Source organism: Bombina bombina, chromosome 3 (assembly GCF_027579735.1).
Source record: "Bombina bombina isolate aBomBom1 chromosome 3, aBomBom1.pri, whole genome shotgun sequence".
Lineage (NCBI taxonomy): Eukaryota > Metazoa > Chordata > Amphibia > Anura > Bombinatoridae > Bombina > Bombina bombina.
Window position 1 is genome coordinate 658,891,019 of NC_069501.1, and position 14,622 is coordinate 658,905,640.

The window sequence follows — 14,622 nt, forward strand, 5'->3', positions numbered from 1 at the left end:
AAGGCATTTTATTGGTTGTTTAATAGAGGTGCCGTTTTTCGAGTTATCCCATTGGTCGTGACGTCATTATTAGCTGGGTTTGTGATAGGAGGTAATTGGAGGTGTGTAGTTTGTAGTATTTTTGTGCTCAGACATGTATGTTTCATTATTCATTGTTTAAGAACATTCAGATGAGAAAGCTGAATTTACTTTTATTATCAATCCCTAAGCTTTCTTAAATTTTCTTGTATGTGATCTTTGTGTTTAAAGTTATAATCTTCGGTTTTAATAAGACATATGAATATGATGTTTCTTAACTGAGTCTTCCTTATTCTTTATTTTTGAAAAGGTGTTATCAAACTTTCTCAGTTTTGGAACAAGCATTATGCTGTTTATTATTTTACTTCGCATAGTATATTTGGATCAGAGCTACATATGAGAGAGCTAGTAAACAATGATTTCGAGCATATTTATATAGGGGGGGGGGGTATTCTGAAGTGATTCTACAAAGGGAATTATTTGCCTCATTCTTATTAACCTATTGAGAGAAATATAGATATTGATGTTTCTTGTCAGTAATATATCTCAGTGTATAATTGCATTATTAACCTATTGAGAGAAATATAGATATTGATGTTTCTTGTCAGTAATATATCTCAGTGTATAATTACATGATTATGAACTGATACATCTATGGTCGGACGTCTTGGCTTGGGTGCCTATTCTCATACTTAATTTCTGTATGTTTAGGTGGATATCAGAAACATAACTTGTGGTTCAGGTATTGTTCACGAGCAATATCTAAAAACTTTCCTTAATTTGGGTCAGTCTTTTTTTCTTTCTTTACTTTTGTAGAAGTTATCTCTTGGTACATAGAGGACTCTTGTTAATTATTAATTAGATATTCCCTCTTTTTGTAAAAAATCGCATTTCTTATGAGTCGATCTTTATAGATATCAGAGGGTAGTTTATACAAAGAAAAGACTACTTTATGCCTAACTATCCCTAAGAGTTAGGAACCTTGTCGGTGATGTGATGGTGTTGACATATATAGATATACTAGAGGATGATATTGGACAGAAGTTTTATGAATTGATGTTCCATAAATTTCAGAAAGTGAAGTGTGTTATGGCTACACTTTTGAGGTGACATATGTTTTAGATAGACTGATTGGATCGATAACAGGACAATCTTGGCGTTTGATTTAATTAGAATGCTGATAGTCCAAAAGGTTGGCCATTTACTCCAACTTTGGTTCCTCGTCAGCCGTGATAGTCTAATTTAATCCGAGGTAGTCTGGAGGGTTGACCTTTTAATCCAATTTATGTTATAAAACACCGGTCTCTAACTGGACTTTAGTATTGCTCCAAAGAATAAGTTTAAGACTCTTATTCTTAGGTTTGCCCTTGTTGTTTTTAGGCTATAACGATATCAAATTAGGACACAGGGAGAGAGATTGGATTCAACATTTCAGGAATTTTAGCCATATAATTGCTTTTCAAATGATGTTGAATAGATGTGAGAGGTCTTCTTTATTGTTTAAACCCTTTGGGTAGAGGCAATCGAGATTAAAAATCCACTTCGATTCGGCAATACGCTATTTGTTGTTATAGTTGCCGCCTCACCAACATTTCGTCACTTTTTGTATCCCCATAAAGGATAAGTCTTTTGTATTCCCTTGATGTTTCGTTGAGAAATGGCGATATAGGGCTGTGTCCATGTTTAGTTTCTCAATTAGGAGCAGATGTTCGCGGATTCTATCCTTTAGGGTCCTTGACGTTTGCCCCACGTATTGGAGCCCACATGAACATTGTAGCATGTAAATGACCTCGCTGTCTTAGCATCTAATTAGGTCATGGACCTTATATTTTTCTTTTGTGTGGAAACAGTCAAATGTTGCAGATTTGGTACCATGTTTACAAGCCTTGCATGATATACAAGGAAAGAAGCCCTTATTCTCATTTTTAGATATTGCTCGTGAACAATACCTGAACCACAAGTTATGTTTCTGATATCCACCTAAACATACAGAAATTAAGTATGAGAATAGGCACCCAAGCCAAGACGTCCGACCATAGATGTATCAGTTCATAATCATGTAATTATACACAGATATATTACTGACAAGAAACATCAATATCTATATTTCTCTCAATAGGTTAATAATGCAATTATACACTGAGATATATTACTGACAAGAAACATCAATATCTATATTTCTCTCAATAGGTTAATAAGAATGAGGCAAATAATTCCCTTGGTAGAATCACTTCAGAATACCCCCTCCCTATATAAATATGCTCGAAATCATTGTTTACTAGCTCTCTCATATGTAGCTCTGATCCAAATATACTATGCAAAGTAAAATAATAAACAGCATAGTGCTTGTTCCAAAACTGAGAAAGTTTGATAACACCTTTTCAAAAATAAAGAATAAGGAAGACTCAGTTAAGAAACATCATATTCATATGTCTTATTAAAACCGAAGATTATAACTTTAAACACAAAGATCACATACAAGAAAATGTAAGAAAGCTTAGGGAACGATAATAAAAGTAAATTCAGCTTTCTCATCTGAATGTTTTTAAACAATGAATAATGAAACATACATGTCTGAGCACAAAAATACTACAAACTACACACCTCCAATTACCTCCTATCACAAACCCAGCTAATAATGACGTCACGACCAATGGGATAACTCGAAAAACGGCACCTCTATTAAACAACCAATAAAATGCCTTAAAAAACGGAATGATTAAAAACCAATTCCGGAAGATCATTTGTAATATGACATACACAATTAGCATATGTCTATCAGTCTATATCAAAAGTACACACAGAGATTGATTAGGAGTACAACATGTTTATATTTGATATATAGCTGTACTTTTCGGCAACCAGCCCAAACCGGAAGTGACGTCACGATTAAATGGAAGTCAGGAATACCTCTTTTTTAAGAAGGCAGATACACAGAATTTCAACTTATGAAAGGACACATACTATCAAACATCCCTTTATGGCTCCATTCACTTAGGGACTCTGTCAAAAGAAATATCTATATCGTTATTGTTATACACGAAACCGGAAGTAACATAGATGTTTACTTCCGGTCATTTACAGACAGCCACTATAAAAGGCCAGTAACAAGTACAAGAAACCAGTCTTGATAAAGGCCTAATGAGAGGCCGAAACGCGTAGACCTTGTACTGGTAAGTTTAATTCTACTGGAGCACCTTGTGAAAAACCTGCTACACATTGTATCCATTTCTGTTCTTCGCAGGTATTTTTCAACAGCATTTTTTATTATTTTGTCTATTTTTTGTTGCTGCTATTTTTGTTTTTAATACTTCCACCATCTACTATGGATTGTTCTCCCATTGTATGAGTTGACCCTCTATGTCTAAAGGTCTGGAACAAAATCCATCTTTTTTCCTCAGGATCTACGACTTATGACTTATTGTTTTTTTGGTGTTGAAATAGCACATTAAATCTTTTGGTGTTGTAACAGCACATTGGGCTACATTACTTTTTGTATATTTTTCACGCACATTCATTCTGCATTGGAATCACAATTCTTTTTTTGAAGTTTATTTGTTTTTAGTGTTGAAACAGCAAGAGTTTTTTCACACTTAGGTTTAAAGAACCTTTTTTTCCTGCTAAGGACTCAGGCATAAAATAATTTTTCTTCTTTTTTTTTTTTGCCTTTCAGCATTTGATTTTTTGGCACTTATATAATTTGACATTTGATTTTATTATATATTGTTATTTTTTCCTTTTTCTTTGGACTTCACTAGCAATTTTTGGTTTTAAAGTCACCTTTTGGATTGCACGCTTTGGATTATCACATTAGGACACAACACAGGATCTGATATCCAACACCTGACATTTGAATATTGTTACTTTTAGAAAACAACACCAATACCCACTATATTGAACATCCACTTATGGACTACTTTGTATAAACTTTAACTGCAGCAAGGGTGTATCTATAAGTACAGTAGAATACACACTTATATATTTTTTGAGTAATCTCTTCTATCTCCTCTACCAGGATTTTATAACATTGAATTTTATAAACATGTTCCATTGAAGTGATTATTGAATTGTCAGAAATTTTTAAATTTTTTATATTGTAAGAAGTCTTGGATCCACAGACTAGGATTTTTATTATATTTTTATTGTATTAAATTGTATCTATACATGTTATTAATTTAGCATTAAACCTCTGTTATTTTACTCTCATTTGTTCACCAAGCCTTTGCTAGTTGGCGCCTGGTTCTCCCACTTTTTTCTTATTCCATTCCTTAGAAATCATATCAGATATAGCATCAGGAATAGGAAAAACCTCTGGAGTAACCACAGGAGGTTTAAAAACAGCATTTAAATATTTACTAGTCTTAATGTCAAGAGGACTAGCTTCCTCAATATCCAAAGTAATTATCACTTCTTTTAACAAAGAACGAATAAACTCTTTTAAAAAAAATAAGAAGATTTGTCAGTGTCAATATCTGAGGAAGGATCTTCTGAATCAGATAGATAGATCCTCATCAGAGGAGGATAAATCATTATATTGTCGGTCATTTGAAATTTCATCAACTTTATGGGAAGTTTTAAAAGACATTTTACGTTTATTAGAAGGCAGAAATGCAGACAAAGCCTTCTGAATAGAATCAGTAACAAATTCTTTAAAATTCATAGGTATATCATGTACATTAGAAGTTGAAGGAACTGCAACTGGCAATGTACTATTACTGATGGATACATTATCTACATGTAAAAGTTTATCATGACAACTATTACAAATGACATTCGGAGATATAATTTCCACAATCTTACAACAAATGCACTTAGCTTTGGTAGAACCGAGGTCAGGCAGCGAAGTTCCAACAGATACTTCTGAGGCAGGATCAGATTGAGACATCTTGCAAAATGTAAAAGAAAAAACAACATATAAAGCAAAATGATCAATTTCCTTATATGGCAGTTTCAGGAATGGGAAAAAAGGTGTGAATTGGGTGTAACGTGCCCTCTCCTTCTTTTGGACCACTAAAAGGTTTGAATAGTACCCTAGACCCCTTTCTGCTAGAGGTACTGGAACGATTACGCCAAGAGATGAGAGATCCCTCACGCACTCTAGAAAGGCGTCTCTCTCTTCTCTGGTCTTGAGGATAGGATTGACAGGAGGAATCTGCCCCTGGGCGTATGAGTCTTGAACCCTATCCTGTAACCCTGGCCGTTGTTAGGGATTATTGTTAGCATGACTAGCGCCATCTTGTTATTGGCTGCCATCTTGTCTTTGGCACCCATCTTGTACTGAATAACATTTATTATAGTGGTTTATTCTGTAGTGGGAAATACATTTTTGTTATTAGTTTGTTAGAGCTAGGTGGCCTTGCAGATGTTCCTAGCACAACGCCTGGAAAGTACTCTCTCTATAAGATGCTCAAATAACCTTGCTTTGCTACGAGATGCACTCCTTATTATGACTATAGAAATATTGTTTTAGCTAGTATTTTTCCTGACAAACACTGTGTAAAATGACACGGTCATAAAGTGTCATCATGTTAACCCCATATGCTGCAATTGTCTCCTATAAGACATGTTGTGAGTCTTTCAATAAAGGAGAATGACTGCTGCATGGTCTGAAGCGCTGTTCTAAGGATATCCTTATCAAATAATATATTAATTTCCAGTTGGTACGGTGTGCCCGAGGCCTAGTCCTGACTGACACTCCCCCCCCCCCCCTGAAAACAACACCTAACAGCTGTTATGTTCCAAAAGTCACGAGCCCAGTTAACACTACACATAAGCAGAATAAATCACATAACAAACATGATTAAAACCCCCCCTGTTCAATAATTCCCCTCAGGAGATATTAACCCTTGATTCCAAGATACTAAAGGAGTCCCATTGAGACCCTGTATTTCTCATGTGAGTTACAGTACAATGATTTAGAAGTAAAATTAAACTATCTTACCGGAATCTACGCCGTGGAATAGGAACACGGCCCTTCAAGTGTGACGGATAGTAGCTTCGTCTCTGCCATGGACTTGAGAGAAGCAGGAGGCAACGAAGCGAATTTCGACAACGCTGATTGCTTGTGGAGTTGTTAATATGAGTCGGGATGGTTTCACAGAAAGACTCTCCCTGCATCTCTGGACTCTGACTTTCATCCAAGCCCTCACTGAGAGACTGACAGGATTACTAAAAACTCCCGTCCTATGTCGAAGAGTACTACCCTCCACAAGAGACTAAAATAACTTCTGACAGTTCTCTGCCAACCTCCTGGGATGAAAGGCAAAGAATTACTGGGGGATGAGGGGAGTTGGAGGAGTATTTAAGACTTTGGCTGGGATGTCTTTGCTTCCTCCTGGTGGCCAGGTTCTTATTACCCAAAAGTAATGAATGCAGCTGTGGACTCTTTCCATTTATGAAGAAAAAAACATAAATTTATGCTTACCTGATAAATTTATTTCTCTTGTAGTGTATCCAGTCCACGGATCATCCATTACTTGTGGGATATTCTCCTTCCCAACAGGAAGTTGCAAGAGGATCACCCACAGCAGAGTTGCTATATAGCCCCTCCCCTCACTGCCATATCCAGTCATTCGACCGAAACAAGCCGAGAAAAGGAGAAACCATAGGGTGCAGTGGTGACTGTAGTTTAATTAAAATTTAGACCTGCCTGAAAAGGACAGGGCGGGCCGTGGACTGGATACACTACAAGAGAAATAAATTTATCAGGTAAGCATAAATTATGTTTTCTCTTGTTAAGTGTATCCAGTCCACGGATCATCCATTACTTGTGGGATACCAATACCAAATCTAAAGTACACGGATGATGGGAGGGACAAGGCAGGAACTTAAACGGAAGGAACCACTGCCTGTAGAACCTTTCTCCCAAAAACAGCCTCCGAAGAAGCAAAAGTATCAAATTTGTAAAATTTGGAAAAAGTATGAAGGGAAAACCAAGTTGCAGCCTTGCAAATCTGTTCAACAGAGGCCTCATTTTTAAAGGCCCAGGTGGAAGCCACAGCTCTAGTAGAATGAGCTGAAATCCTTTCAGGAGGCTGCTGTCCAGCAGTCTCATAGGCTAAACGGATTATACTCCGAAGCCAAAAAGAAAGAGAGGTTGCCGAGGCCTTCTGACCTCTCCTCTGTCCAGAGTAAATGACAAACAGGTTAGATGTTTGGCGAAAATCTTTAGTAGCCTGTAAGTAAAACTTCAAGGCACGGACTACGACTATTATGCAAAAGACGTTCCTTCTTTGAAGAAGGATTAGGACATAATTATGGAACAACAATCTCTTGATTGATATTCTTGTTAGAAACCACCTTAGGTAAAAACCCAGGTTTTGTACGCAGAACAACTTTATCTGAATGAAAGATCAGATAAGGAGAATCACAATGTAAGGCAGATAACTCCGAGACTCTTCGAGCCGAGGAAATAGCCATCAGAAAAAGAACTTTCCATGAAAGAAGTTTGATATCAATAGAATGAAGGGGTTCAAACGGAACCCCTTGAAGAACTTTAAGAACTAAGTTTAAGCTTCATGGAGGAGCAACAGGTTTAAACACAGGCTTAATTCAAACTAAAGCCTGACAAAATGCCTGAACGTCTGTTACTTCTGCCAGACGCTTGTGTAAAAGAATAGACAGAGCAGAAATCTGTCCCTTTAAAGAAGTAGCTGATAATCCTTTGTCCAAACCCTCTTGGAGGAAGGACAATATCCTAGGAATCCTAACCCTACTCCATGAGTAATTCTTGGATTCACACCAATGAAGATATTTACGCCATATCTTGTGGTAAATTTTCCTGGTGACAGGCTTTCGTGCCTGTATTAAGGTATCAATTACTGACTCGGAGAAGCCACGCTTTGATAGGATCAAGCGTTCAATCTCCATGCAGTCAGTCTCAGAGAAAGTAAATTCGGATGATTGAAAGGACCTTGTATTAGAAGGTCTTGTCTCAAAGGCAGAGTCCATGGTGGAAAGGATGACATGTCCACTAGGTCTGCATACCAGGTCCTGCGTGGCCACGCAGGCGCTATCAATATCACCGATGCTCTTTCCTGTTTGATTTTGGCAATCAGACGAGGGAGCAGAGAAAACGGTGGAAACACATAAGCCAGGTTGAAGAACCAAGGCGCTGCTAGAGCATCTATCAGTGCCGCTTCTGGGTCCCTGGACCTGGATCCGTAACAAGGAAGCTTGGCGTTCTGGCGAGACACAATGAGAGGTGGCAAGAGTTAGTCTCTGCCCAGCGAATTATCTTGGAGACTTCTGACATCGCTAGGGAACTCCTGGTTCCCCCTTGATGGTTGATGTAAGCCACAGTCGTGATGTTGTCCGACTGAAATCTGATGAACCTCAGTGTTGCTAGCTGAGGCCAAGCCAGAAGAGCATTAAATATTGCTCTTAACTCCAGAATATTAATTGGGAGGAGTTTCTCCTCCTGAGTCCATGAACCCTGAGCCTTCAGGGAGTTCCAGACTGCACCCCAACCTAGAAGGCTGGCATCTGTTGTTACAATTGTCCAATCTGGTCTGCGAAAGGTCATACCCTTGGACAGATGGGCCCGAGATAACCACCAGAGAAGAGAATCTCTGGTTTCCTGATCCAGATTTAGTAGAGGGGACAAATCTGTGTAATCCCCATTCTACTGACTGAGCATGCATAATTGCAGCGGTCTGAGATGCAGGCGCGCGAATGGCACTATGTCCATCGCCGCTACCATTAAGCCGATTACTTCCATGCACTGAGCCACCGTGGGGCGCGGAATGGAGTGAAGAACACGGCAAGCATTTAGAAGTTTTGATAACCTGGACTCCGTCAGGTAAATTTTCATTACTACAGAATCTATTAAAGTCCCTAGGAAGGAAACCCTCGTGAGAGGAGATAGAGAACTCTTTTCTTCGTTCACTTTCCACCCATGCGACCTCAGGAATGCCAGAACTATCTCTGTATGAGATTTGGCAATTTGAAAGCTTGGCGCCTGTATCAGGATATAGTCCAGGTAAGGAGCCACCGCTATGCCTCGCGGTCTTAGGACCGCCAGAAGTGAGCCCAGAACCTTTGTAAAAATTCTTGGGGCTGTAGCCAACCCGAATGGAAGAGCTACAAATTGGTAATGCCTGTCTAGAAAGGCAAACCTCAGAAACTGATGAAGATTCTTGTGAATCGGAATGTGAAGGTAGGCATCCTTTAAGTCCACTGTGGTCATGTACTGACCCTCTTGGATCATGGGTAAAATGGTTCGAATAGTTTCCATCTTGAATGACGGAACTCTGAGGAATTTGTTTAGGATCTTTAAATCCAAAATTGGTCTGAAGGTTCCCTCTTTTTTGGGAACCACAAACAGATTTGAATAAAACCCCTGTCCTTGTTCCGTCCGCGGAACTGGATGGATCACTCCCATTACAAGGAGATCTTGTACGCAGCTTAGGAAGGCCTCTTTCTTTATCTGGTTTGCAGATAATCTTGAAAGGTGAAATCTCCCTTGTGGAGGAGAAGCTTTGAAGTCCAGAAGATATCCCTGAGATATGATCTCCAACGCCCAGGGATCCTGAACATCTCTTGCCCACGCCTGGGCGAAGAGAGAGAGTCTGCCCCCTACTAGATCCGTTGTCGGATAGGGGGCCGCTCCTTCATGCTGTCTTAGAGGCAGCAGCAGGCTTTCTGGCCTGCTTGCCCTTGTTCCAGGACTGGTTAGGTTTCCAGGCCTGCTTGGATTGAGCAAAAGTTCCCTCTTGTTTTGAAGCAGAGGAAGTTGATGCTGCACCTGCCTTGAAATTTCGAAAGGCACGAAAATTAGACTGTTTGGCCTTTGATTTGGCCCTGTCCTGAGGAAGGGTATGACCCTTACCTCCAGTAATGTCAGCAATAATTTCTTTCAAACCAGGCCCGAATAAGGTCTGCCCCTTGAAAGGAATGTTGAGTAATTTAGACTTTGAAGTCACATCAGCTGACCAGGATTTGAGCCATAGCGCCCTACGCGCCTGGATGGCGAATCCGGAATTCTTAGCCATTAGTTTAGTCAAATGAACAATGGCATCAGAAACAAATGAGTTAGCTAGCTTACGAGTTCTAAGCTTGTCAACAATTTCAGTCAATGGAGCTGTATGGATGGCCTCTTCCAGGGCCTCAAACCAGAATGCCGCAGCAGCAGTGACAGGCCCAATGCATGCAAGGGGCTGTAAAATAAAACCTTGTTGAATAAACATTTTCTTAAGGTAACCCTCTAATTTTTTATCCATTGGATCTGAAAAAGCACAACTGTCCTCAACCCGGGATAGTGGTACGCTTTGCTAAAGTAGAAACTGCTCCCTCCACCTTAGGGACAGTCTGCCATAAGTCCCGTGTAGTGGCATCTATTGGAAACATTTTTCTAAATATAGGAGGTGGGGAAAAGGGCACACCGGGCCTATCCCACTCCTTACAAATAATTTCTGTAAGCCTTTTAGGTATTGGAAAAACATCAGTACTCACCGGCACTGCATAGTATTTATCCAGCCTACACAATTTCTTTGGCACTGCAATTGTGTCACAGTCATTCAGAGCAGCTAAAACCTCCCCAAGCAATACACGGAGGTTCTCAAGCTTAAATTTAAAATTAGAAATCTCTGAATCAGGTCTCCCCGATTCAGAGACGTCACCCACAGACTGAAGCTTTCCGTCCTCAGGTTCTGCATATTGTGACGCAGTATCAGACATGGCTCTTACAGCATCTACGCGCTCTGTATCTCGTCTAACCCCAGAGCTATCGCGCTTGCCTCTCAATTCAGGCAATCTGGATAATACCTCTGACAGGGTATTATTCATGATTGCAGCCATGTCCTGCAAAGTAATCGCTATGGGCATCCCTGATGTACTTGGCGCCATATTAGCGTGCGTCCCTTGAGCGGGAGGCGAAGGCTCCGACACGTGGGGAGAGTTAGTCGGCATAACTTCCCCCTCGACAGACCCCTCTGGTGACCATTCTTTTATAGATAAAGACTGATCTTTACTGTTTAAGGTGAAATCAATACATTTAGTACACATTCTCCTATGGGGCTCCACAATGGCTTTTAAACATAATGAACAAGTATCCTCTGTTTCAGACATGTTTGTACAGACTAGCAATGAGACTAGCAAGCTTGGAAAACACTTTAAAGCAAGTTAACAAGCAATATAAAAAACGTTACTGTGCATTTAAGAGAAACAAATTTTGACAAAATTTGAAATAACAGTGAAAAAAGGCAGTTACACTAACAACATTTTTTACAGTGTATGTAACAAGTCAGCAGAGCATTGCACCCACTTGCAAATGGATGATTAACCCCTTAATAACAAAAACAGAATAATAAATGACAAAAACGTTTTTTAAACACAGTCACAACAACTGCCACAGTCTACTGTGATTGTTACCCTCCTCAAACACGACTTTGAAGCCTTTTGAGCCCTTCAGAGATGTCCTGTATCATGCAGAGGAAAGCTGAATGTCTGTCAGTATTTTTAGCTGCACAGAAAAGCACTAAAATAGGCCCTTCCCACTCATATTGCAACAGTGGAAAGCTTCAGGAAACTGTTTCTAGGCAAAAATCAAGCCAGCCATTTGGAAAAAAACTAGGCCCCAATAAGTTTTGTCACCAAACATATATAAAAACGATTAACATGCCAGCAAACGTTTTATATTACACTTTTATAAGAGTATGTATCTCTGTTAATAAGCCTGATACCAGTCGCTATCACTGCATTTAAGGCTTAACTTACATTAATCCGGTATCAGCAGCATTTTTCTAGCAAATTACATCCCTAGAAATATATTAACTGCACATACCTTATTGCAGGAAAACCTGCACGCCGTTCCCCCTCTGAAGTTACCTCACTCCTCAGAATATGTGAGAACGGCAGTGGATCTTAGTTACTTCTGCTAAGATCATAGAAATCACAGGCAGATTCTTCTTCTAATGCTGCCTGAGATGAAACAGTACACTCCGGTACCATTTAAAAATAACAAACTTTTGATTGAAGTTAAAAAACTAACTATAATACACCACTCTCCTCTTACTACGTCCATCATTGTTGAGAGTTGCAAGAGAATGACTGGATATGGCAGTGAGGGGAGGAGCTATATAGCAGCTCTGCTGTGGGTGATCCTCTTGCAACTTCCTGTTGGGAAGGAGAATATCCCACAAGTAATGGATGATCCGTGGACTGGATACACTTAACAAGAGAAAATACTACTTATCAAGAGATACTCATCCAGTAGTATAACATATCAGAAGAGAATATGGAATAGGAGTAAACGGAAGACCCAGCAGAAAGCGCCAAAGGACAGGTCCTTCTGACAAATTTTCCATGAGGTGAAAAGAGAGTCACTACCCATACTCCATATACAACCCTAAGACTAACACTGCTCTCTGAGGGGAAATGGGACTAAACTCAGTCTGAGAACCCCTCTCACAGAAAAACAACAAGCACATATTCATTCTTAACCTTCCTCCAGCAAAGGCAAGTGAGGTGAAAGGGGTTTTATAGAGCTTTTGGGGTTTGGGAATCTTTGCTTCCTCCTAGTGACAGGGAAGAGTAATTCCTTTTGAACTCTCACCACCTGCGCATGAAAGAAATATGTAAAGTATGCTGTGTTCTGTCACCTTGTTGTAGTGCTTTATTTCCAGATCTTAAACTATAAAATAGTTAAACAGAAATACAGTTTTGTATGCTTTGCGATTATTATATTATCTAAACAGTCACAAACATGAAAATCAAATAAACTATGGAAACATACTTTGATGTTTCTGGAAGACCAGCAGAAAGTTCTAAAAAGACAGACAAGTAGTAGCCACGTACAACGCCATTACCATCCTAGAAGAAGAAGAAAAAAAAAAGATTTGCAATTAATTTTGAGTCAAATTATATATAACTATATTGTGTCACATAGTAGTATGAGAGGGTCCCAGATATGTTTAAATGGTACTCTTCCCCTTTAGGGATTAATTTATATTTCCTATCCATTGTTTATTATTCCTATTTATATTTTTATAATTCAAAGAACATTTTGATTCCATTTTTAATTGGAAATATTAAATTGTTTTGGGAATATTAATAGTTGATATATAAGAGCTGTATATAATGCGAGGTAGGGGGGTATTCATCTGTCTTTGTCAGGACATGTATATATTTACTAGGATGTGTATATACCTTTAAATATCTGCCACTATGTTAAAATTATCAGTGGGTCCCTGGTGTTATTCCTTTTCTTCTTTTATACTTTTGGGAGTGCATTATCATTTAATTTGTCCATTGCTACTACCCAGGGGTTAATTTCCAACTCTTCAGCCAGGTTCTATATTTAGTCCTAATATGTGAGTTAGCATATAGTTCTCTGTCAATGTATCCAAATTTGTTAAATTCTATAGAGTGTATCATTACGCAGAAATTGTTATTAACCAATCAGTGTGGTTTTAGTTCCTTTTAAAGGTGACTGCATGTGTGTCATATTAAGTCTATGATTACGGTCCAGTGAGACCGAAACCGGTCAGACGTTTACTTGGCTGCGTTTTGTATCCTGTTACATACTGTGATTACTCCACCAATTTTTCTTTTTAAATTTTGCTTAAAGTTTGACTTTTAAGTAGTTTGCGGACCTATACCTTTTTCTTTTTTCAAATTATATACATATATATATATATATATATATATATATATATATATACATATATATACATATATATATATATATATATATATATATACACACACACATATTTACTAAAAGCAAATGCATCATATATAAATGATGTACTTTACACATTGTTTTGAGAAGATAAAGAAAGTGAAAAACTATGCACCTTTACTCAGACTATAATCTGAATTTCAGAATATAGCAAGGGTTAGGCCTCTCACCTAATAAAAGCCTAGTGCAGGGTTAAAAACAGCAACATTTAAAGGGACACTGAACCCAATTTTTTTCTTTTGTGATTCAGATAGAGCATGCAATTTTAAGCAACTTTCTAATTTACTCGTTTTATTAATTTCTTTCATGTAATTAGCAAGAGTCCATGAGCTAGTGACGTATGGGATATACATTCCTACCAGGAGGGGCAAAGTTTCCCAAACCTCAAAATGCCTATAAATACACCCCTCACCACACCCACAAATCAGTTTTACAAACTTTGCCTCCTATGGAGGTGGTGAAGTAAGTTTGTGCTAGATACTACGTTGATATGCGCTCCGCAGCAGGTTGGAGCCCGGTTTTCCTCTCAGCGTGCAGTGAATGTCAGAGGGATGTGAGGAGAGTATTGCCTATTTTGAATGCAGTGATCTCCTTCTACGGGGTCTATTTCATAGGTTCTCTGTTATCGGTCGTAGAGATTCATCTCTTACCTCCCTTTTCAGATCGACGATATACTCTTATTTATATACCATTACCTCTGCTGATTTTCGTTTCAGTACTGGTTTGGCTTTCTACAAACATGTAGATCAGTGCTTTCCAAACTGTGTGTCGGGACACACTAGTGTGTCGGCAGCAGTGTGTAGGTGTGTCCCTGCTTCAGCACAAATTTTTTTAAATTTAATTTTTTTTTACATTTTTTTTTTGGTTTCTGACTTTCCGCCTGCCTGCTACGCATATCACATGGTTGACACGTGATTGATACC

At 38.7% G+C, this 14,622-nt stretch overlaps 1 protein-coding gene across 1 annotated transcript in view; it reads right to left on the reverse strand.

Moving 5' to 3' along the window:
• TRIM37 (tripartite motif containing 37) overlaps nt 1-14,622 on the reverse strand; it is a 1,136,753-nt gene that overhangs the window by 653,295 nt on the left and 468,836 nt on the right. Inside the window, exon 12 of the mRNA XM_053707386.1 lies at nt 12,752-12,828. Within this exon, the coding sequence (XP_053563361.1) occupies nt 12,752-12,828 (77 nt within the window). The remainder of the gene's footprint in view (nt 1-12,751; nt 12,829-14,622) is intronic.